This window comes from Artemia sp. Qi Xiang Cuo, chromosome 17, assembly GCF_049724085.1.
Source record: "Artemia sp. Qi Xiang Cuo chromosome 17, ASM4972408v1, whole genome shotgun sequence".
In the NCBI taxonomy this organism is placed as follows: domain Eukaryota; kingdom Metazoa; phylum Arthropoda; class Branchiopoda; order Anostraca; family Artemiidae; genus Artemia; species Artemia sp. Qi Xiang Cuo.
The window spans coordinates 38371286-38397850 of NC_142810.1; the positions used below are offsets into that span (position 1 = coordinate 38371286).

Here is a 26565-nt window from a genome sequence, read left to right on the forward strand (position 1 = left end):
AATACTTCATCAAACTTTTATACTTTCACTCAAGGTTGAATGGAGTTATGGCTAGGGGGATGAGTCCTAAAACCATCTGAATTCATTGTGGGGAGGAGTCATAAAAACCTTAGAATTCACTGCGGGGAGGAGTCATAGAACGCTCGGTATCTATTGCATGCAAATGAAGTCTGGAAATTACATTTTTCTTTTATATAATTTCTGTATTGTGTATCCAAGAGGTGAATTCAAGAAAGAGTTTACTACTTACTTACTTACAATTTTTTCATAATGAGAAATCCGACAATGGATGATGATAGAGAATTTATTCATTCTAATAGATAGATTTTGTCAATGTTATCCGAGGTATCCGACATATGGCATCGATAAAGAATGTTAATAAAGAATTTGTTCCATTTGATACTTAAATTATGCCAGTGTTATCAAACGTATCTGTCAAAAGACATTGATAAAGAATTTATTCACTCTGATACTTTGATTTTGTCAATGCTATCCCAAGTATTTGTCAATAGATGTTGATAGAGAATTTATTCATACTTACTTAGATTTTCTCTATGTTGACCTATCTATCCGATACATGATGTATGTAAATTCTTTTTCTTACGTCTCCGATGTTTTAATAGACATTCTAAACGTTCGATATGCTAGCTTACTCTAAAAATAATGAACTATATTCTTTTTCTTACATCTCCGATGTTTTAATAGACATTCTAAACGTTTGATATGGTAGCATACTCTAAAAATAATTAACACACAACAATGTAATGCATAATATATTTTTAATGAAATAATGTCATGTGGAATATTAAAACAAAAAATATATATTATTATACATTATTAATATGAATGAATAACTTTGTACCTTTTTAATCTGTTCCATAAAATGCTTCACCATGTTCTCTCTTGATACTATAGCTATTGTCTTCTCTTAGTTTGTAATCAGTAGAATAATCATCATTCCATTTTGAATCATACACAATTTTTATAGGTGTGTCATCGACAGGCTCAATATGCTTTTCGTCTTTCGTATTATTTGATTCATTGAGTGTTTGATCAATGGCAGTAACGTTTGCTGGTACTTTGTTTTTCATCGATTCATCTTTATATTCCTTAGTAATATTTTCTGACAATGTCATTTTTGTTTTTCTAGCAATATCACTGTCTATTATCACACTATTTTTACACAGGTAATAGTTCCGGCACGTAGACAGGATATGGTTTATGATATTAGTAGAAGAGTAGGCCTTTCTTTTCGTCTTTGTTTTCATTTGAATGCTAATACCCGAAAGCTGACGATATGCTTTAACACTGGGTAACATGTTACCACAAGCACTAGCAAGAAGATGTCCCTCTTTATCAACTATTATTGTTATGTTGGCATTATCTTTGAGTGCAATCATCTCCGGATATCTCAATCTCGCATATCCACCATCATAAGAGTTGAATTTTTTTGGTACTCCAAAGAAATTCAATTCCTTACTATTATGACAATGCACGCATACGTTTCCGATAGTGCTACCACTTTTACTTATTTCATAGTTTAAATACTTCTCCTTGTCAGCATTCAATGCTACAATAACACTATCATGTGAACACACTTTCTTAAAATGCTTCATCTTCACTTTTTAGAGATATTAGTTATGTGTTTATTGTTCCACTGTGTAAAAAATACTGATTTAATACATGCAATAAACTAGGTAGTGTCGATAATCAGCCATAGAGTAACAGTGGGAAAGCCGCATCGTGTCTCTGGGCAAGCATAGAGTACAATTTTTAGAGCCATAAAGATATTTCATTTCATTTTAAGATACGTAAAAAAAAAAAGTTGAATAATTTTGAAGTTCAAAAAGAATTTAGTCCAATAAAAAAAAAATTCAATAAAAAAAAAATCTTTTCAGACATTTCTTGTTAAAACTTTATTTTCAACTAATTCATCCGGGTTTTCGAAAGCAATTCGTACCACAGTAAAGCACTATCACTAGTCTGAGACATCCACTCTGTCATCGCTCCATCCCCCCAAAAAAATACTTATCAGACATTTCTTTGTTAAAACTTTATTTTCAACTAATTCATCCGGGTTTTCGAAAGTAATTCATGCCAGAGTACAGCACTATAACTAGTCTAAGACATCCACTCTGGCATCACCCCCATCCCCCAAAAAATACTTTTCAGACATTTCTGTTTAAAACTTTATTTTCAACTAATTCATCCGGGTTTTCGAAAGCATTTTGTACCACAGTACAGCACTATCACTAGTCTGAGACTTCCACTCTGTCATCGCTCCATCCCCCCAAAAAAATACTTTTCAGACATTTCTTGTTAAAACTTTATTTTCAACTAGTTCATCCGGGTTTTCAAAAGCAATTCATGCCAGAGTACAATACTATAACTAGTCTGAGACATCCACTCTGGCATCGCCCCCATCGCCCAAAAAATACTTTTCAGACATTTCTTGTTAAAACTTTATTTTCAACTAATTCATCCGGGTTTTTGAAAGCAATTCATGCCAGAGTACAGCACAATAACTAGTCTGAGACATCCAATCTGTCATCGCCCCATCCCCCCAAAAATTCTTTTCAGACATTTCTTGTTAAAAATTTATTTTCATCTAATTTATCTGTGTTTTCGAAATCATTTCATGCCGAAGTACAGAAGTTTAAGTAATCTTAGACATCAAATCTGGCATAGCCCCCCTCCCCCAAAAAATAATTTTCAGATATTACTTGTTAAAAATTTATTTTAAAATAATTCATCCGGGTTTTTGAAAGAAATTCATGCCAGAGTACAGCACTATAACTAGTCCGAGACATCCAATCTGTCGTCGCCCCATCCCCCCCCCAAAAAAAATACTTTTCAGACATTTCTTGTTAAAACTTTACTTTCAACTAATTCATCCGGGTTTTCGAAAGCAATTCATGCCAGAGTACATCACTATAACTAGTTTGAGACATCCAATCTGTCATCGCCCCATCCCCCAAAAAATACTTTTCAAACATTTCTTGTTAAAACTTTAATTTTAACTAATTCATCCGTGTTTTCGAAAGAAATTTGTTCCACAGTACAGCACTATAACTAGTCTGAGACATCCAATCTGTCATCGCTCCATCCCCCCCAAAAAAATACTTTTCAGTCATTTCTTGTTAAAACTTTTTTTTCAACTAATTCGTTTTTTAGAGTTTTGGTTACTATTGAGCCGGGTCGCTCCTTACGTACAGTTGAAGAAACTTTTTTTTATAATTTAATTTCTGATCGCGGTGGGCTGGGCACGGTTGAAGTTGTTTTCACTACTGAATTAAAAAATAAATTAAATTGATCATACGACCTAAATTATTTCATCAAATACGCTAACACTCATAAACGATCCTTTTTGAAATTCTGCTAACAACATCGATGCTCAAGGTAAAAGTTTTAATCAGACACTTTTAGGATATCGAGTGTCCTTACTGAAAAACTACTGAATTAAAAAAAAAATTAAATTTATCATGCGACCTAAATTATTTCATCATATACGCCAGCACTCATAAACAATCCTTTTGAAATTCTTCTAACAACATCGATTCTCAAGGTAAAAGTTTGAATCAAACACTTTTAGGATATCGAGTGTCCTTGCTGAAAAACTACTGAATTAAAAAATAAATTAAATTGATCATACGACCTAAATTATTTCATCAGATACGCCAGCACTCATAAGCGTTCCTGTTTGAAATTCTGCTAACAACATCGATTCTCAAGGTAAAAGTTTTGATCAGACACTTTTAGGATATCAAGTGTCCTTACTGAAAAACTACTGAATTAAAAAAATAAATTAAATTTATCATACAACCTAAATTATTTCATCAGACACGCCAGCACTCATTAACGATCCTTTTTGAAATTCTGCTAACAACATCGATTCTCAATGCAAAAGTTTTAATCAGACACTTTTAGGATATCGAGTGTCCTTGCTGAAAAACTACTGAATTAAAAAATAAATTAATATCACGCTTTATTTTCGATTCTGAGCATTTTGATTTTCCCGCCAAAATTGACCCCCCCCCCTCCCTTGCCCGCAGAAATGGGGGAACGAAGGGCCTCTGAGCCTTCCCTATGAGGCAGATCCCAGTTATTTTCGAGTCTGAGTATTTTTGGTTTTCCCTCCAAAATTGACCCCCCCCTTCCCGGCCCTCAGAAATGGAGGAAGGAGGGGTCACTGAGCCTTGCCCTTGAGGCAGATCCCATTTATTTTCGATTCTGAGCAATTTTTGGTTTTCCCTCCAAAATTGACCCCCCCCCCCCTCCCCTGTCCTCAGAAATGGGGGAACGAAGGGCCTCTGAGCCGTCCCCTTGAGGCAGATCCCATTTATTTTCGATTCTGAGTATTTTTGGTTTTCCCTCCAAAATTGACCTCCCCCTCCCCTGTCCTCAGAAATGGGGGAACGAAGGGCCTGTGAGCCTTCCCCTTGAGGCAGATCCCATTTATTTTCGATTCTGAGTATTTTTGGTTTTCCCTCCAAAATTGACCCTCCCTCCCCTGCTCTCAGAAATGGGGGAACGAAGGGCCTCTGAGCCTTACCCTTGAGGCAGATTCCATTTATTTTCGTTTCTTAGTATTTTTGGTTTTCCCTCCAAAATTAACCCCCCCCCTCCCCCGCCCGCCGAAAAGGGGGAACCAAGGGCCGCGGAGGCTTCCCCGTCAGGCAGATCCCATTTATTTTTGATTCTGGGTATTTTTTATTTTCCCTCCAAAATTGACCCCCCTCCCCTGCCCTCAGAAATGGTGGAAGGAGGGAACGTTAAACTATTTTAAATTGAAAACACTGTCCAAACATCACATGTGTATTATACAGTACACAATCACCCCATCTCCCCCAAAACACTTTTCAGCCGTTTCTTGTTAAATTTTTTTTATTTCTAAACTATTTTAAATTGACAACACTGTCCAAAACATCACTTGTGTATTATACAGTACACAATCACCCCATCTCCTCCAAAACACTTTTCAGTCATTTCTTGTTTAAAAATTTCTTATTTCTAAACTATTTTAAATTGACAACACTGTCCAAAACATCACTTGTGTATTATACAGTACACAATCACCCCATCTCCTCCAAAACACTTTTCAGCAATTTCTTGTTAAAAATTTTTATTTCAAGTCAATCCTTATTAGGATCAAATTCGCAAATCCTACACTCCAACTCGCAAATCTCATTACCCCTTTTTAACTGTCAATCAAACAATTCTGATTGTAAAAAAACCAGTCTGGTTGTATAGCTTGGAGTTGAAACAAATTTGTGCGGGGATTCCCCCGTTCATACTGTTATCTTTTTTGCAATGTTTAGGAACAGGCGGGGAATCCCCACTCGTTTGGAATGGTACCAACGGGACATAAGCAAATAGCACATAGTTTCATAATGTGTTTAATCACGTGTAGAGTTCCCATAGAATAACAATGGAAGGAACATAGAATAGCATGGTAATTCGTATGGCTTCTATAGAAATGTAAGGCCATATGAGGGAGTTCTGAATCTCTTTGAAAAGGTGTAGAGGCGCGATAGAATAACATGGAGATTCCTAGGGGCGCGATGGAATTCCATATGTACAATCTACTCCTCTCCCAAAACTCCCTGCAAGCTTCAATTTGGTCCCCCGAGGCCTATTCCAGGACTACGCAGATAATCCATTTTGATCACCCTGAAATAAATCGCGCCTTTTGCTTTACCTCGCTACTCAACCTTGGATAGATTGTCATAGATTCATAGTTTAAAAATGTCCAATGGTTGCAAGTGAAAATGCTTAAGGCTCCCCCTGCTCCCTCCCCCAGATTATAACTAAACCTGGCTTCACTAACGCTGCCTGAAGGTTTTATATTGATTTCATAAGTCATTCCAAAGATATTTCAAACACATTATTTTGATAATCTCGCACCACATGGTGCCTTTGATTTATCTTGCTGTTAAGACCTAAATAGATCCTAATTTTCGTTGAGACTTCTAGTGCAAAAACGTCCAGTTGGGTTAAATAAATAACATTTTAACCGCCTCCCAGCACAAAACCTGAAGTCCCCTGTTTTTTCTCCCCGTTTTTTCATCTACACTATCTGAAAGTCTCAACTTGATCCCCCGAGCTGTTCCCGTGATGTCGCAGGTACGGTATTTTGATAACCTCCTGAATCCACGGTTTAACATTCAACCCCTCCCTCCTACTCCCCAAAAGTTTTAACTTAATACCAAAGCAGTTACCGAAATATTGAAGATGAGTCATTTTGATAACCAGGCAACATATGTCCCGCGTTCAACAGTGTGTATTGCAACTGATTGAAGAGAGAAGGATTTATTGGAAAAAAAAACATATGAACAAAACTTATTGTTACTTCCCCTAAAAAGCGAAGCTTGTCCGTGGGGGAAGTAGAGAAAACAAAATCCTTTAAACAAAAAGAACACTTGGCCACCGACACCACTAATACCACCACACTAAACAATAAATACAAAATAATATCATATATTGTTCTTCCTCCGGGAACATCATATCAACACAACATACAATAAATAAATTAATTAATCGATCAATCAAAACTCGTATTCGGCGAAAATCAGTTCCTTAATGGTTTTTCTAAATATATTGGGGTCTCCAATAATCTTAATATTACTAGTTAAACTATTCCATTTCCGTATACCTCTATAAAAAAAAGAAAAACATGAACGGGAAGAAATACCTCTAGGTACATAGAAGTCCGTACTACCCCTTGTATCGTAAAAATGAACAGTAGACCTAATGGACAATAAATCATCCAAACAACGAGGCTGAATATCCTGCTGCAGTCCGAAAATAAACCACAATACGTAGAATTCACGAAGGCCTGCAGCCGGCGACATTTTTAAAGTTGGGTAAATTTCTCGAACAGACTTACGTGGAGATATGCCGGCTAAAATTCTTACTGCATGATTTTATAGAACTCTTATTGGTTTAAGGATAGAAGAAAAGCAGAGAGCCAAATACTCGAACAATAAAGTATATACGGGTGTATTAAAGAAAAAATAAAAACAATGTTGGAGTTTCTTCATTATACCTTGATTTCTTGCCAGAATTTAGCTAGTTAAAGTTCCATGTTGCTTAAAAGATAGTTTCATCTATCACAATCCCAAGGTATTTAAAAGACGCGGTCCTTTTTATAAGGCCATTAGACATATCTAATTCCTTAATCCATGGGTAAAAGTTTGGTGATCGCGAGAAAATAATAAAGTTAGACTTAGCCATGTTGATCCTTAGTTACAGATTGCAATTAATTGCACTAACTAATTGAATAAGCGTAATTTTTGTGCTCTTTTGTGTGTGGTTTTGACTCTATTTTTATTACAAAAATGTATAAACATCATAGAAATTCATATAGCCATTAAAACTAACCAAAAACATTGTTATAAATATTCTATGAATTTTCTATCTGTAAAAGGACAAATTGCAGCTTATTGAACTTGGAAGCACAATAGGAAAATAATTAATTGCAATCGGTTTCAATAAGTGCTTTTGACTGCAATTCTGGTCCTTGATTGGGCCCCGTTTTGGTGGTAATCAATGTTTTTTACCTCCTGCTTTTGGGCCTCCTTAGCCCGGGGGCTTAAGTAAATAAGCCAATTGGAAAAATCGTTCCTTTTAGGGCTCGTTTCGGGAGGGGGGAAGCGATCTCTGGAACATATTTAACACATAACCTTTAACTTGGTTCAATGCCTTATTCAAACTGGTTAGGGAAAGAATTTTATAGCAGATTTTTGGACCCTATCTTCCACCCCCTCCAACAACAAAACGTTTGATTCTTTTTACCTATATACTGATCCCCAAGAATTTTTAGACAATCAAATACCCGGATCAAGTCACTCCCCCTGCCTTTTCTATTGTAAAACTATAATTAGCTTATAATTATATTTATAATTATATAATTAGTTATAAATTGTAAAACTAAAATTAAAATGTTCGGAGCGTGTTTGTTTAATTAAGTGTTTATTTTGTTGCATTTATTCACTGCTGTATCAAAATTAAAACCCGTTTTTCTTGCTTAATTTTTCGTAATTGTAAAACTAGGTGTAAACAATTGGCATTTAGCATTATTTACGACCCTTGCCCAAGGCTATGTGAGGGTTATGGTAACCCTGGTGGAACATGAATTTAAACTTTTTGACTATTTTGAACAAAAAAGGGGAACGGAGATGTCTGGTTGCCCTCCGGTCGCTTTTGAATTAAAACAGGCACTAGAATTTCCGGTTTCCACTTTAATGAGCCCCACCTGAAGCTTCTGTAACCAGCCCTTAAAAAGTGGTGGGGGGAAAATAAATAAGTCATTACAGGGATATGGCTCATTTCTTCAGCAGCCCTATAGTATTATAAAACAGTTCGTGGTAACGAACTGTAAGTAACTCCTTACTCCGACCCGGCTCAATGGTAACCGAAACTCTAAAAAATGGAATTTTGATACCAATAGATACATCAAAAGAATCAAATTTTGATGCTGATTTCAAATATATAAGTTTCATCAAGTTTAGTCTTATCCATAAAAAGTAAGGTGCCTCAGAAAATTTGGCTGATTTTAGAAAAAAGGGGGAAGGACCCCCTAAAAGCTATAGAACATTAATGAAAATCACACCATCTTATTCAGCGTATCAGAGAACCCTACAGTAGAGGTTTCAAGCACATATCTGCAAAAATGTGGAATTTGCATTTTTTGCCAGAAGAAAAATCACGGATGCGTGTTTCTTTGGTTTTTTTTTTCCCAGGGATGATCGTATCGAACCAGTGGTTCTATAATATCGTGGTAGGGCTCATTCGAACGGAAATTAAAAGTTCTAGTGCTCTTATGAAGTGAACAAAAAATGGAGGGCAACTAGTTCCCCTCCCACGCTCATTTTTTTCCCAAAGTCATCTGATTGAAATTTTGAGATTGCCATTTTGTTCAGCATGATCGAAAATATGATAACTATGTCTTTTAGGATGACTTAATCCCTCTAAGTCCCCGGGGAGAGGGCTTAAACCTATGAACTTAACCTTATGTTAACATATAGTATTTGTGGTGAGTAGAGAAGGAAGTACCATTTTGCATTGGCCCCCGTACCAAACAGGTTTTTCTGGTAGTCCTATTCTACAGATCATTACACCTTTGCCAAGAGATTAAACCAGTATTGTCTATAACTTAATTTACGTAGGTTAAACTTCCGGTGGTTAACAAAGCGTAACGAGTAATTAAAGTATGAGAAATGGGATGCTATAATTAGAATGGTAAGAGTTGAAAATTGTGACGTAAAAATAACTCAGTTATTTGCTTGCGTGTATAGGAATTCCTATGTTATTGGCTTGCCTGTATTTTGTGTTAAATAAGTAGTTTTTGTATCTTTTAAAAGAGCTTTAAGGGGTTTGAGAGACTCAGTTGCCTGATTCCGTGTGGTTTTTCTTTACTTAGTGCTCATTAAAAACGAAGTTTTGTTTTAAATAAGTAGTTTTGTATCTGTTAAAAGAGCTTTAAGGGGTTTGAGAGACTCTGTTGCCTGATTCCGTGTGGTTTTTCTTTACTTAGTGCTCATTAAAAACGAAGTTTCTGTTTTAAATAAGTAGTTTTTTGCGTGTATAGGAATTCCCATGTTATTTGCTTGCGTGTATGGGAATTCCCATGTTATTTGCTTGCATGTATAGGAATTCCCATGTTATTTGCTTGCTTGTATAGTAATTCCCGTGTTATTTGATTGCGTGTATAGGAATTCCCCTGTTATTTGCTTGCGTGTATAGTAATTCCCATGGTATTTGCTTGCGTGTATAGGAATTCCCTTGTTCTTTGCTTGCTTGTACAGGACTTCCCATGTTATTTGCTTGCGTATATAGGAATTCCCATGTTATTTGCTTGCTTGTATAGGAATTCCCAAGTTATTTGCTTGCGTGTATAGGAATTCCCATGTTATACGCCTGCGTGTATAGGAATTCCCAATGCTATTCCAGGACCTTATGTTCCTTCCTATGCTATTATAAGGGCTTTTTCGTGTGGTTTTTCTTTACTTGGTACCCATTAAAAACAAAATTTTTGTGTTAAATAAGTAGTTCTTATATCTTTTAAAAGAGCTTTACGGGGTTCGAGAGACTCGATTGCCTGATTCCGTGTGGTTTTTCTTTACTTGGTGCCCATTAAAAACACAATTATTGTGTTAAATAAGTAGTTCTTGTATCTTTTAAAAGAGCTTTACGGGGTTTGAGACACTCTGTTGCCTGATTCCGTTTGGTTTTTCTTTACTTAGTGCTCATTAAAAACGAAATTTATGTGTTAAATAAGTAGTTCTTGTATCTTTTAAAAGAGCTTTACGGGGTTTGAGAGACTCGGTTGTCTGATTCCGTGTGGTTTTTCTTTACTTGGTGCCCATTAAAACGAAATTTTTGTGTTAAATAAATAGTTTTTTGTATCTTTTAAAAGAGCTTTAAGGGGTTTGAGAGACTCAGTTGCCTGATTCCGTGTGGGTTTTTCTTTACTTAGTGCTCATTAAAAACGAAGTTTTTGTGTTAAATAAGCAGTTTTTGTATCTTTTAAAATAGCTTTAAGGGGTTTGAGAGACTCAGTTGCTTGATTCCGTGTGGTTTTTGTTTACTTGGTGCCCATTAAAAACAAAATTTTGTTTTAAATAAGTAGTTATTTTATCTTTTAAAAGAGCTTTACGGGATTTGAGACACTCTGTTGCCTGATTCCGTTTGGTTTTTCTTTACTTAGTGCTCATTAAAAACGAAATTTTTGTGTTAAATAAGTAGTTCTTGTATATTTTAAAAGAGCTTTAAGGGGTTTGAGAGACTCTGTTGCCTGATTCCGTTTGGTTTTTATTTACTTAGTGCCCATTAAAAACGAATTTTTTGTTTTAAATAAGTATTTTTTTGTATCTTTTAAAATAGCTTTAAGGGGTTTGAGAGACTCAGTTGCTTGATTCCGTGTGGTTTTTCTTTACTTAGTGCACATTAAAAACAAAGTTTTTGTGTTATTATTTGAGAAGTTAACTTTAGTATTTTATGGTTTTATGTGCCTGAAGTCATGAATTAGAATAATTAATTAGCTGTTTAGGGTTTTCAGACCTAGGTGTTTTAGATTTTCGTGTGTGTTTGACTCCTGAGGTTTATTATTTGAGAAGTTAACTTTAATATTTTGTGGTTTTACGTGCCTGAAATCATGAATTAGAATAGTTAATTAGCAGTTTAGGGTTTTCAGACCTATGTTTTTTAGATTTTCGTGGGTGTTTGTTTCCTGGAGTTTATTATTTGAGATGTTAACTTTAGTATTTCATGGTTCTTTCTTGAATTCACCTGCTGGATAAACAAAAAGACATTTCGTTCAAGAAACTATGACAAAATTCTAAGTAAGTAACAAACTCTTTCTTGAAGTTACCTATTGGATACACAATGCATAAATTTCGTTTAAGAAATTATGAAAAAAATTATAAGCAAGTAGCAAACTCTTTCCTGAAATCACCTCCTGGATACACAATTCAGAAACTTCATTTAAGAAACTATGAAAAAAATTGTAAGTAAGCAAGTAACAAATTCTTTCTTGAAGTCACTTCTTGGATACACAATACAGAAATTTCATTAAAGAAACTATGAAAAAATTGTAAGTAAGTAGTAAATTCTTTCTTAAGTTCTTTTGTTGGATAAACAAAAAGACATTTCGTTCAAGAAACTATAAAAAAATTCTAAGTAAGTAACAAACTCTTTATTGTTTTCACGACTTAGATACACGATGTAGAAATGTAGAAATTCAAGAAATTCAAGAAATTATGAAAAAATTCTCAGTAAGTAACAATTTCTTTCTTGAAGTCAACTCTTGGATACACAATACGAAAATTTCATTCAAGAAATTATGAAAATAGTTGTAAGTAAGTAGCAAATTGTTTATTGATTTCACCTCTTGGATATACAATACAGATACTTCATTCAATAAATTATGAAAAAATCGCAAGTAAGTAACAAACTCTTTATTGTTTTCACCTCCTGGGTATACAATGCGGATATTTCATTCACTAAATTATGAAAAAATTGTAAGCAAGTAACAAACTCTTTCCTGAAGTCACATCTTGGATACACAATGCAGAAACTTCAAATAAGAAACTATGAAAAAATTGTAAATAGGTAAGTAACAAATTCTTTCTTGAAGTCACCTCTTGTATACACAATGCAGAAATTTCATTAAAGAAATTATGAAAAAATTGTAATTAAGTACAAAATTCCTTCTTGAATTCACCTGGTGAATAAACAAAAAGACATTTCGTTCAAGAAATTATGACAAAATTCAAAGTAAGTAACAAACTCTTTCTTGAAGTTACCTCTTGGATACACAATGCAGAAATTTCATTTAAGAAATTATCAAAAATTGTAATTAAGTAGCAAATTCTTTCTTGAATTCACCTCTTGGGTAAATAAAAAAGACATTTCATTCAAGAAATTAAGACAAAATTCTAAGTAAGTAACAAACTCTTTCTTGAAGTTACCTCATGGATACACAATGCAGAAATTTCATTTAAGAAATTATGAAAAAAAATTGTAAGCAAGTAACAAACTCTTTCATGAAGTCATCTCGTGGATAAACAATGCAGAAATTTCATTAAAGAAATTATGAAAAAATTTTAAGTAAGTAGCAAATTCTTTCTTGAATTCACCTGCTGGATAAACAAAAAGACATTTCTTTCAATTTCATTCAAGAAACTATGAGAAACGTATAATTTAGCAACAAACTCTGTTATGGTGTTACAACATTTGCACACATTACAGAAATGTCAATACAGAAATTATAAATAATATTTAATTAAACATATCATACTTTATGTAATTTGAAACATGTGCAAATAAAAAACACCTTTCATACAAAAAAAGACGACACACTTCTATTTAAATCAGAAACTCTTTCTTTAAGTTACATCATGGATACACAATGAAGAAATTTAATGTAAGAAATTATGAAAAAAAATTGTAAGCAAGTAACAAACTCTTTCATGAAGTCACCTCATGGAGACACAATGCAGAAACTTCATTAAAGAAAATATGAAAAAATTGTCAGTAAGTAGCAAATTCTTTCTTGAATTCGCCTGCTGGATAAACAAAAAGACATTTCGTTCAAGAAATTATGGCAAAATTCCAAGTAAGTAACAAACTCATTATTGTTTTCACGACTTAGATACACGATGTAGAAATTTAATTCAAGAAATTATGAAAAAATTTTCAGTAAGTAACAATTTCTTTCTTGAAGGCATCTCTTGGATACACAATACGGAAATTTCATTCAATAAATTATGAAAAAATTGTAAGCAAGTAACAAACTCTTTCTTGAAGTCACCTCTTGGATAAACAATGCAGAAACTTCATTTAAGAAATTATCAAAAATTGTAACTAAGTAGCAAATTCTTTATTGAATTCGTCTCTTAGATAAACAAAAAAAATTCATTTCGTTCAAGAAATTACGACAAAATTCCAAGTAAGTAACAAACTTATTATTGTTTTCACGCCTGAGATACACGATGTAGAAATTTACTTCAAGAAATTATGAAAAAATTCTCAGTAAGTAACAATTTCTTCCTTGAAGTCAATTCTTGGATACACAATAAGGAAATTTCATACAATATATTATGAAAAAATTGTAAGCGATTAAACAACTCTTTCCCGAAGTCATCTCTTGGATACACAATGCAAAATTTTTATTAAAAAAATTATCAAAAATTTTAAGTACGTAACCAATTCTTTCTTGAATTTAACTCTTTGATAAACGAAAAAAAACATTTCGTTCAAGAAATTATAACACAATTCTAAAAAAGTAACAAATTCTTTATTGAAGTTACCTCATGGATACACAACGCAGAAATTTAATTTAAGAAATTATCAAAAATTGTAAGTAAGTAGCAAATTCTTTCTTAAATTCGCCTACTGGATAAATAAAAGACATTTCATTCAAGAAATTATGACATAATTCTAAGTAAGCAACAAACTGTTTCCTGAATCCTCCTCCTGAATGCACAATACAGATATTTCATTTAAGAAATTACGAAAAAAGTGTAAGCAAGTAACAAACTCTTTCTTGAATACACCTCGTGGATACACAATGCAGAAATTTCATTAAAGAAATTATGAGAAAATTGTAAGTAAGCAGAATTTTTTTTTTTGAATTCACCTGCTGGATAAACAAAAAGACATTTCGTTCAAGAAATTATGAGAAAATTCCAAGTAAGTAAAAAACTCTTTATTGTTTTCACGACTTAGATATACGATGTAGAAATTAAATTCAAGAAATTATAAAAAAAGGAAAGTAAGTAACAAACTCTTTATTGATTTCACATCTTGGATACAAACAAAGACATTTCATTCAAGAAATTATGACAAAATTCTAAGTAATTAAAAAACTCATTCTTGAATTCGCCGTTTACATGCACAATACAGAAATTTCATTCTATGGGACCTCTACACGTGATTAAACACGTTTTGAAACTACATGCTATTTGCTTGCCTTTCCTTGGCACCTTTCCAAACGAGCGGGGATTCCCTACTGGTTCCTACACATTGCAAAAAAGTGACCAGCACGAAAACTCCACGTTTTCAACCAGACTGGTTTTTGACACGACACAAACAGAGTCATAGTGAGAGAGATATCCAAAAAGTTGGTTTAATCTTGTTTCACTTAGCGGGGCGCCCCACTCTAAGTTAACCTAGATTAACCCAACTTTTTGGATATCTCTCTCACTATGACTCTGTTTGTGTGTCGTGTTAAAAACCAGTCTGGTTGAAAACGTGGAGTTTTCGTGCTGGTCACTTTTTTGCAATGTGTAGGAACCAGTGGGGAATCCCCGCTCGTTTGGAAAGGTGCCAAGGAAAGGCAAGCAATTAGCATTTAGTTTCAAAACGTGTTTAATCACGTGTAGAGGTTCCCATAGAATGAAATTTTTGTATTGTGCATGCAAACGGCGAATTCAAGAATGAGTTTTTACTTACTTAGAATTTTGTCATAATTTCTTGAATGAAATGTCTTATTTTGTATCCAAGGGGTGAAATCAATAAAGAGTTTGTTACTTACTTTCCTTTTTTTATAATTTCTTGAATTAAATTTCTACATCGTATATCTAAGTCGTGAAAACAATAAAGAGTTTGTTACTTACTTGGAATTTTCTCATAATTTCTTGAACGAAATGTCTTTGTTTATCCAGCAGGTGAATTCAAAAAAAAAATTTCTACTTACTTAAAATTTTCTCATAATTTCTTTAATGAAATTTCTGCATTGTATATCCACGAGGTGTATTCAAGAAAGAGTTTGTTACTTGCTTACAATTTTTTCGTAATTTCTTAAATGAAATATCTGTATTTTGCATTCAGGAGGAGGATTCAGGAAACAGTTTGTTGCTTACTTAGAATTATGTCATAATTTCTTGAATGAAATGTCTTTTTTATTTATCCAGTAGGCAAATTCAAGAAAGAATTTGCTACTTACTTACAATTTTTGATAATTTCTTAAATGAAATTTCTGCGTTGTGTATCCATGAGGTAACTTCAAGAAAGGATTTGTTACTTATTTAGAATTTTATCATAGTTTCATGAATAAAATGAATTTTTTTTGTTTATCCAAGAGGCGAATTCAAGAAAGAATTTGCTACTTACTTACAATTTTTGATAATTTCTTATAGGAAGTTTCTGCATTGTGTATCGAATAGGTGACTTCGGGAAAGGGTTTGTTACTTGCTTACAATTTTTTCATAATTTATTGTATGAAATTTCCGCATTGTGTATCCAAGAGTTGACTTCAAGAAAGAAATTGTTACTTACTGAGAATTTTTTCATAATTTCTTGAATTAAATTTCTACATCGTGTATCTAAGTCGTGAAAACAATAATGAGTTTGTTACTTACTTGGAATTTTGTCATAATTTCTTGAACGAAATGACTTTTTTTGTTTATCTAAGAGGCGAATTCAAGAAAGAATTTGCTACTTACTTACAATTTTCGATAATTTCTTAAATGAAGTTTCTGCATTGTGTATCCAAGAGGTGACTTCAGGAAAGAGTTTGTTACTTGCTTACAATTTTTTCATAATTTATTGAATGAAATTTCCGTATGGTGTATCCAAGAGTTGACTTTAAGAAAGAAATTGTTACTTACTGAGAATTTTTTCATAATTTCTTGAATTAAATTTCTACATCGTGTATCTAAGTCGTGAAAACAATAATTAGTTTGTTACTTACTTGGAATTTTGTCTTAATTTCTTGAACGAAATGTCTTTGTTTATCCAGCAGGTGAATTCAAGAAAGAATTTGCTACTTACTTACAATTTTTTCTAAATTTCTTTAATGAAATTTCTGCATTGTGTATCCACGAGATGAATTCAGGAAAGAGTTTGTTACTTGCTTACAATTTTTTTTCATAATTTCTTACATGAAATTTTTGCATTGTGTATCCATGAGGTAACTTCAAGAAAGAGTTTGTTACTTACTTAGAATTTTGTCATAATTTCTTGAATGAAATTGAATGAAATGTCTTTTTGTTTATCCAGCAGGTGAATTCAAGAAAGAATTTGCTAATTACTTACAATTTTTTCATAATTTCTTTAATGACATTTATGCATTGTGTATCCACGAGATGACTTCATGAAAGAGTTTGTTACTTGCTTACAATTTTTTTTTCATAATTTCTTAAATGAAATTTCTGCATTGTGTATCCTTGAGGTAATTTCAAGAAAGAGTTTGTTACTTACTTAAAATTTTGTCGTAATTTCTTGAATGAAATGTCTTTTTTATTTACCCAAGAGTTGAATTCAAGAAAGAATTTGCTACTTACTTACAATTTTTTATAATTTCTTAAATGATATTTCTGCATAGTGTATCCATGAGGTAACTTCAAGAAATAGTTTGTTACTTACTTAGAATTTTGTCATAATTTCTTGAACGAAATATCTTTTTGTTTATTCAGCAGGTGAATTCAAGAAGGAATTTGCTACTTACTTACAATTTTTTTCATAATTTTTTTTATGACATTTCTTCATTGTGTATACAAGAGGTGACTTCAAGAAAGAATTTGTTACTTACCTATTTAAAATTTTTTCATAATTTCTTAAACGAAGTTTCTGCATTGTTTATCCAAGATGTGACTTCAGGAAAGAGTTTGTTACTTGCTTACAATTTTTTCATAATTTATTGAATGAAATATCCGCATTGTATACCCAAGAGGTGAAAACAATAAAGAGTTTGTTACTTACTTGCGATTTTTTCATAATTTATTGAATGAAGTATCTGTATTGTATATCCAAGAGGTGAAATCAATAAAGAGTTTGTTACTTACTTACAAATATTTTCATAATTTCTTGAATGAAATTTCAGTATTGTGTATCCAAGAGTTTACTTCAAGAAAGAAATTGTTACTTACTGAGAATTTTTTCATAATTTATTGAATTACATTTCTACATCGTGTATCTAAGTCGGGAAAACAATAAAGAGTTTGTTACTTACTTAGAATTTTGTCATAATTTCTTGAACGAAATGTCTTTTTGTTCATCCAGCATGTGAATTCAAGAAAGAATTTTCTACTTACTTACAATTTTTTCATAGTTTCTTTAATGAAATTTCTGTATTGTGTATCCAAGAAGTGACTTCAAGAAAGAATTTGTTACTTACTTACTTACAATTTTTTTCATAGTTTCTTAAATGAAGTATCTGCATTGTGTATCCAGGAGGTGACTTCAGGAAAGAGTTTGTTACTTGCTTACAATTTTTTTCATAATTTCTTAAATGAAATTTCTTCATTATGTATCCAAGAGGTAACTTCAAGAAAGAGTTTGTTACTTACTTAGAATTTTGTCATAATTTCTTGAACTAAATGTCTTTTTGTTTATCCAGCAGGTGAATTCAAGAAAGAACCATGAAATACTAAAGTTAACTTCTCAAATAATAAACTCCAGGAAACAAACATCCACGAAAATCTAAAAAACCTAGGTCTCAAAACCCTAAACTGCTAATTAACTATTCTAATTCATGATTTCAGGCACGTAAAACCACAAAATACTAAAGTTAACTTCTCAAAAAATAAACCCCAGGAGTCAAACACACACGAAAACCTAAAAAACCTAGGTCTGAAAACCCTAAACAGGTAATTAACTATTCTAATTCATGACTTCAGGCACATAAAACCATAAAATACTAAAGTTAACTTCTCAAATAATAACACAAAAACTTTGTTTTTAATGAGCACTAAGTAAAGAAAAACCACACGGAATCAAGCAACTGAGTCTCTCAAACCCCTAAAACCTATTTTAAAATATACAAAAAACTACATATATAACAGAAACGCTTCGCTTTTAATGAGCACTAATTAGTGAAAAACCACAAGGAATCAGGCAACTGAGTGTGTAAAACCCCTTAAAGCTATTTTAAAATATACAAAAACTACATATTTAAAACTAAAATTTCGTTTTTAATGGGCACCAAGTAAAGAAAAATCACACGGAATCAGACAACCGAGTTTCTCAAGCCCCGTAAAGTTCTTTTAAAAGATACAAGAACAAATTATTTAACGTACAAATTTTGTTTTTAATTATCACTAAGTAAAGAAAAACCAAACAGACTCAGCCACCACAGTCTCTCAAATCCCGTAAAGCTCTTTTAAAAGATACAAGAACTACTTATTTAACACAAAATTGTGTTTTTAATGGGCACCAAGTAAAGAAAAACCACACGGAATCAAGCAACTTGAGTCTCTCAAACCCCTTAAAGCTATTTTAAAAGATACAAAAACTACTTATTTAACACAAAAACTTCGTTTTTAATGAGCACTAAGTAAAGAAAAACCACACGGAATCAGGCAACTGAGTCTCTCAAACCCCTTAAAGCTCTTTTAAAAGATACAAAAAACTACTTATTTAACACAAAAATTTCGTTTTTAATGGGCACCAAGTAAAGAAAAACCACACGGAATCAGACAACCGAGTCTCTCAAACCCCGTAAAGCTCTTTTAAAAGATACAAGAACTACTTATTTAACACAAAAATTTCGTTTTTAATGAGCACTAAGTAAAGAAAAACCAAACGGAATCAGGCAACAGAGTGTCTCAAACCCCGTAAAGCTCTTTTAAAAGATACAAGAACTACTTATTTAACACAAAAATTGTGTTTTTAATGGGCACCAAATAAAGAAAAACCACACGGAATCAGGCAATCGAGTCTCTCAAACCCCGTAAAGCTCTTTTAAAAGATATAAGAACTACTTATTTAACACAAAAATTTTGTTTTTAATGGGTACCAAGTAAAGAAAAACCACACGGAAAAGCCCTTATAATAGCATAGGAAGGAACATAAGGTCCTGGAATAGCATTTGGAATTCCTATACAAGCAAGCAAATAACGTGGGAATTCCTATACATGCAAGCAAATAACATGGGAATTCCTATACACGCAAGCAAATAACAAAGGAATTAATATTCAATACATAACCTAAACAGGTTAGAAATATAAACTAACGACCATCTCAAGTGTAATAAAAAAAAATACCGAACATACCAAGGTTATTAAAAAACACGCAATCAAAAAGCAAGTGACAACATATAAAAGCAAGCAAATAACAAGGGAATTCCTATACATGCAAGCAAATAACAAGGGAATTCCTATACACGCAAAAAACTACTTATTTAAAACAAAAACTTCGTTTTTGATGAGCACTAAGTAACGAAAAACCACACGGAATCAGGCAACAGAGTCTCTCAAACCCCTTAAAGCTCTTTTAACAGATACAAAAACTACTTATTTAAAACAGAAACTTCGTTTTTAATGAGCACTAAGTAAAGAAAAACCACACGGAATCAGGCAATCGAGTCTCTCAAACCCCGTAAAGCTATTTTAAAAGATATAAGAACTTCTTATTTAACACAAAAATTTTGTTTTTAATGGGTACCAAGTAAAGAAAAACCACACGGAAAACCCCTTATAATAGCATAGGAAAGAACATAAGGTCCTGGAATAGCATTGGGAATTCCTATACACGCAGGCATAAAACATGGGAATTCCTATACACGCAAGCAAATAACATGGGAATTCCTATACAAGCAAGAAAATAACATGGGAATTCCTATACACGCAAGCAAATACCATGGGAATTCCTATACAAGCAAGCAAATAACATGGGAATTCCTATACACGCAAGCAAATAACATGGGAATTCCTATGCACGCAAGCAAATAACATGGGAATTCCTATACACGCAAGCAAATAACATGGGAATTCCTATACAGGCAAGCAAATAACATGGGAATTCCTATACACGCAAGCAAATAACATGGGAATTCCTATACACGCAAGCAAATAACAAGGGAATTCCTATACACGCAAAAAACTACTTATTTAAAACAAAAACTTCGTTTTTAATGAGCACTAAGTAAATAAAAACCACACGGAATCAGGCAACAGAGTCTCTCAAACCCCTTAAAGCTCTTTTAAAAGATACAAAAACTACTTATTTAAAACAAAACTTCGTTTTTAATGAGCACTAAGTAAAGAAAAACCACACGGAATCAGGCAACTGAGTCTCTCAAACCCCTTAAAGCTCTTTTAAAAGATACAAAAACTACTTATTTAAAACAAAATACAGGCAAGCAAATAACATGGGAATTCCTATACACGCAAGCAAATAACATGGGAATTCCTATACACGCAAGCAAATAACATGGGAATTCCTATACACGCAAGCAAATAACATGGGGATTCCTATACACGAAAGCAAATAACATGGGAATTCCTATACACGCATGCAAAAAACAAGGGAATTCCTATACACGCAAGCAAATAACATTGGAATTCCTATACACGCAAGCAAATAACATGGGAATTCCTATACACGCAAGCAAATAACAAGGGAATTCGTATACACGCAAAGAACTAGTTATTTAAAACAAAAACTTCTTTTTTAATGCTCAGCAATTAAAGAACCACCACACTTAATCAGACAACTTAGTTTATCAAACACCTTTACGCTATTATAAAAGATACAAAACTATCTATTTAAAACAAAACGACTTTTTTAATTAGACATAAGTAAAAAAAAACAACAAGGAATCAGGCAACAGAGTCTCTCAAACCCCTTAAAGCTCTTTTAACAGATACAAAAACTACTTATTTAACACAAAATACAGGCAAGCAAATAACATAGGAATTCCTATACACGCAAGCAAATAACTGAGTTATTTTCACGTCACAATTTTCAACTTAAAACCATTCTAATTATAGCATCCCATTTCTCATACTTTAATTACTCGTTACGCTTTCTTAACCACCGGAAGTTTAACCTACGTAAATTAAGTTATAGACAATACTGGTTTAATCTCTTGGCAAAGGTGTAATGACCTGTAGAATAGAATACCTACCAGAAAAACCTGTTTGGTACGGGGGCCTATGCAAAATGGTACTTCCTTCTCTACTATGGTGTGCGTGTAACTGAACCCCCGTGTAACTGAACCCCAAGCAACTGAACCCCTGTAACTGAACCACCGTGTAACTGAATATGGGAGAATCTTTCTATGAAGTAAGTTTTCAGGGGGAAAGGGACATTGCTATGAAGGGGGCGCCGGATTTCCCAGCATTATTAAAGAAAAAGATAAGAAATTAAATAAAAAAAAAAGTTTTTCAACTGAAAGTAAGGAGCAACATCAAAACTTAAAACAAAAAGAAAATATTACGTATATGATTGGTTTCACCCCCTATTCAATACCTCGCTCTTTAATCCAAAGATTTTTAAGTACTTTCATAAGAGCTATTTATTCTAATTAACGGCCTTTGTGATTAAGGGGTCATTTTTAAGGAACTGGAACAAAATTCGAACTTTAGCTTAAAGACCAAGGTATTGACTAGGGGGCGAATTCGTTACGTAAGTTAATTCGTAAGTTACGTGTATTTATCACTAATAAAAACGTTCGTAAATAAAATTAAACAAGTTTCTAGAAAGCCATTTAACCAAATAACAGTAAAATTAATATGCAAATTTTTTTTTTAATTATTCATGTACGATGAGCCAAAATCAAAACCTGCATTAATTCAAAAATGTTCAAAGATTAAATAAAAAACAAGTTTTTTAACTGAAAGTAAGGAACGGCGTTAAAACTTAAAACGAACAGAAATTATTCCGTATATGAAAGGGGCTGCCCCCTCCTCAACGTCTCGCTCTTTACCCGTGCCCCAGCCATTTAAATATTTGCCTCTCAAATACTTGGACTCTCTGTCTTGGCTTTTCTCTGTCTACAATTGGCCATATCTTGATACAACCTATGCAACCTACTGCAAAATAATTGGTAACTTTAATTCAAAGTCAACGGAATTCAAAAAGTTGTGAGAAAGTTTGACTTTCTCACAACTCTATTTTTTTAAACAATAAAAAAATTTAGCGTAAAGAGCGAGACGTTGAGGAGGGGACAGCCCCTTTTATATACGGAATAATTTCTGCTCGTTTTAAGTTTTAACGTCGTTCCTTACTTTCAGTTAAAAAAAACTGTTTATTTTTTATTTAATTGCTACAGTGCAATAATCTTTGTAACCAAATTGTCTGGTTTTCTCGTCTCATCTTTAATAGTCCTGGGCATTTTGTAGGTAACTGGTACAGCATAAAGAACTAGAAATATCTATTAGCTCTGTTTCGTCAGCAGCGGAATCCTAATCACCTAAAACAAAATAAAAAACTTTTTTTGAGTTAAAGTTTTGAAATTTTCCAATTATGCTTAAGACAATGTTCGATAAAGTCATTGTGGTAAGAAAAGTCACCCATGGTAGATGACGAGGGGGGTTATTGATTTTTCGCTTGATTCTTTTCAAAGTTTGGTTTTCACCTTGTATTTGGTGACTTTTTCTAGCTCTCCTTGCGCTTGGAATGCTCTTTTCCCTAGTCATTGCATTATTGACCGTTACTGTTACTACATTACCGTTACATTACCGTTACTCCGCAAATATGACTAGTTCTTTGTACTTGGTCTATTGAATGCCCTCAAAAGAATATATCTCAGAGTTGGATTGGCTCGCTATACACGTTTGAAGTGAAATGGTATTTCTCGTTAGTTTGATTCGACATGCTTAAGACCTTCCGTCTCCAGTGTTGGAAGTTAAAGTCTTCCTTAACTCCTCCATAATGTTTCCATCATAAGTATAAGTTTTTTATTTTAAGGTAGAATACGCTTTTAAGCATTTTCCCGTTTTTAATTTTAGTACAAGTATTCTATTATTTTCTTGTGGATATCTAAGCAAAGATCCTTCAGGGCATGTTATAAACCACATTCCTAAAAGAGTGAGTCAAAAATTATGCTTCCAAAAGGGTAAAAAGTCCTACTCACTCTTAAATCTGAATGGTCATTCAAACGTAATCAAAAGTTGCTGGTGATGAGCGGTAAATGATAACTACCTTTTTCAGTAGAAGCCGAAACTCTAAAAACAAAGGAAGTTTGAAAATAATATGGTGTATATGTTACTGTGAATGTTCGATATTCGTGAATGTCGACATTAACGGTGAATATCCAAAATACCTTTTCTTCTCCTTGGATTTAGTCAGCATTGCCAGTCAACTGTTTCAGTTTAATGCAAAGTTTGATGATGACAGGTTAGGTTAGGTTTCGTTGGGTTAGCTTAGTTTAGCTTAGGCGAGGTTCTTAACTTATTTGTTATATGTATAACCAAATTTAACCTAATCTAACGTAACGTAACTTAAACTAACATAATCTAGCCTAACCTAACTTTAAGTTTTACCATCATAGCTTGCATAAGACAAAAAGCTGACTAGCAAAGCTAATTAAGTCCAAGCAGAGAAAAAGGAATTAGGGATATTCACCGGTGAATGTCGACATTAACCAGTATTCGGACATTCACGTTAACATACATCAACAGATTATAAGGCTACTGATTCCAAATATGTAAAATTTATTAAGTGTAAAATCATTGATTTCAAGTTATTAGCAGGTGAAAATCCTAATGATTATAAAAAGGAGGAGAGATCTTGATGAAAATTGCAACATCAAATTTAACATGTCGTAGAACCCCATACCGGATGTTTCAAGTCCCTATACCCAAAATACAAGATTTAACAAGTATCCTGAGAAGGATGGTTCTGAAAAATCCCTGAGTAGGTGCCTACCCCCCTCAGCACCTAATTTGAAAATTACAGAGTAGAAAGGATTGTTCTGTTTTTTTTTTTTTTTTTTTTTTTTTTAATTTGCCTCCAAAATCCCTCTGTTTACCTTATAATCCCATCCTCCCAAATTACTCTCTCTTACCTCAAAAACGCCCAAATAAAAAACTTTGTCTGAACATCATCTTACACAAACATACCCTCAAAGACAAAGTTTTTCCTTTTTAATTTTTTCCTTTTTTTCCTCATTTTCTAAAAACCCTTTTCAACTGCTCAAATTCCAAAAAAAAAAACCAAAAAAAAAAAAAAAAAAAATTTAATAAATGTTCATTTCAAAATATTTCTCAAATCCATTACTTATTCTAAAAAAATCTACTTCTATATCCAAAAACTTTTTTAAAATATTGATATTTATTTGTTCCTTTCTTTTTCTTCTACTCCATACATACCGGCATAAATTTCCTACTATAAAACACACCATATTTTTCTTTTTATCCTCCATTTGTCCCCTTATATCTAACTTTATAATCCTTTTTTTATCCTCCTCGCTTTCTATACTCACATCTAAATTTCTTACTGTCTCAAAAGCAAAATTATAAATATTTTCGTTTTTCTCACACTCCAAAAATTCATGAGACAGTCCATCTAGTACCACCTCTGAACAGAGGTGAAACCTTGGGTTTTCACTTCTAATAAATCGTGCAATTCTCTCTCTATACGGCATAATCCTATGTATTATCATAAACATAACTTCTCTCACCTTTGTTTCCATGGGGAAGGCGTGGAGGTTACTAAATGCTGTTTCAAAATTTATAAAAGGTTCTTTTTCCTTTACATGATAAATTGGTTCATTTCCTGTCAATTCCAGCAAATTTCCAATTTCACGTTTTTTCATTTTTTCCTCTACTTCTAACAGGCCAGTTTCTTTTGCCTGTTGTATAACTTTAAAAATGTTTCGTGCATACATTGGGATCTTTGTTTCTGGAAAATCTTCTTCATTCAGTGCTTTTATTAGCCACTCTCTCATTAAAATAGAATGATTTCCTCCATTTAGGGAGTCAATGGTATTTCTTATTAGGAAGTTCTTGCAGGCTGACCGAAAATCCAAAACTCCATTTCCACCTTTATCTTTATGTTGATAAAGCATTCCCTTGTTTAGTTTTTCAACCTTACCATGCCATAAACACATCCAAATATGTGTCTCGATGTCTGTCACCAGGAACTCAGGGAGGGGGGTTCTTGGTGCAAGATAGAGGAGATCAGGTGATGCAATAAATATTTATGTATGTTGCTCTGTGGAATACTGTTAAAGACCGATTTTTTCATTGCCATTTAGCATGTACTGAATTTCTGCTACTTTCTTAGACCATGCCTTCTGCCACATGTTGCCTTCTGTGCTAATATTAACTCCAAGTATTTTCGTCGACGTCACGACTGGTAACCAAGAAACATTTTCCAAGCTCTTTTTCCATTTTTCATTATCACTTAGAGGTAGCATGTTGCTCTTTTTCTTGTGGATCTTTAACTTATAATGTTGTTCATACCATCTCAGGGCTCGAGTTACTTCCAGTACATCTTGAGATCCATTCGCTAAGAAAGTTGCGTCGTCTACATAAGCCGCTGACTTGAGTACCTTTGCCTCGCGAATGGGTATACCTGTAATACGTGCTTCAATATATTTTATTAAAGGATCAAGGTAAATCTCAAAAAGATACGACGAGCTCGGGTCTCCTTGTCTTAAACCAATTTCAAGGGGGAATTGTCTCGTCTTTTCTCCATTCAAAACAATCTGGCCTGTAGCATTTATATATAGGTTCTTAAAAAATTTATAAACTCTTTACAAAAAGAAAATTTCTCTTTCATCAAAATCCATAACATTTCTCTCTCTACCGAGTCATATGCTTTAATTAATTCTATGCAGAATCATGCACACGAAAGCTCACGTTTTAAAAGCTCTTCTTCTTTTTCCAGGAATAGATCTCTCAGAATTCTAAGTAAATGCTGTATTTTCCGGCCTTTTATCCCACCGTATTGAGTCTCTCCTATTATCTTCCCAATAATCTCCTTTAGACGATTAGTCAATATTTTTGAAACTAATCGAGTATCGCAGGGCAGTAGCGAAATCGGTCTCCAATTTTCCAGTTTCTCTGGGTCTCCTTGTTTTGTGACCAAAGTAATCACTGCTAGTGTTTGGGTTTTGTCTGCTCCTTTTTTTATCATTTCATTCATCGCCCCTGAAAGCGTTTCAGATATTTCCCTATAAAATAGTTTGTAAAACTGATATCCGAGGCCATCCTTTCCTGGGGCTTTCCTACTCTTTGTTTCTTTCAGAGCTCTTTTTAGTTCCTGTTCCGTAATATTCTCACATAAAAGTTCATTTTCATGGTCGGCTACTTCATTTGTGGCGCAGAAACCTTGTAAAAAGAAACCTTCCAATGATCAGATTCTCTTTTCTCTTATGTATCTTTCGGTAGT

At 33.2% G+C, this 26565-nt stretch overlaps 1 protein-coding gene across 2 annotated transcripts in view; it reads left to right on the forward strand.

Annotated features, from left to right (window-relative positions):
• Window positions 1-26565, forward strand: part of LOC148942175 (arylsulfatase G-like) — a 183153-nt gene that overhangs the window by 76112 nt on the left and 80476 nt on the right. Inside the window, exon 2 of one of the 2 annotated variants that reach the window (XM_089102947.1) lies at window positions 989-1075. The exons of the other annotated variant lie outside the window; for it this stretch is intronic. Within the exon in view, the coding sequence (XP_088959073.1) occupies window positions 1057-1075 (19 nt within the window). The 5' untranslated portion in view covers window positions 989-1056. The remainder of the gene's footprint in view (window positions 1-988; window positions 1076-26565) is intronic. 2 annotated transcript variants of the gene reach the window in all.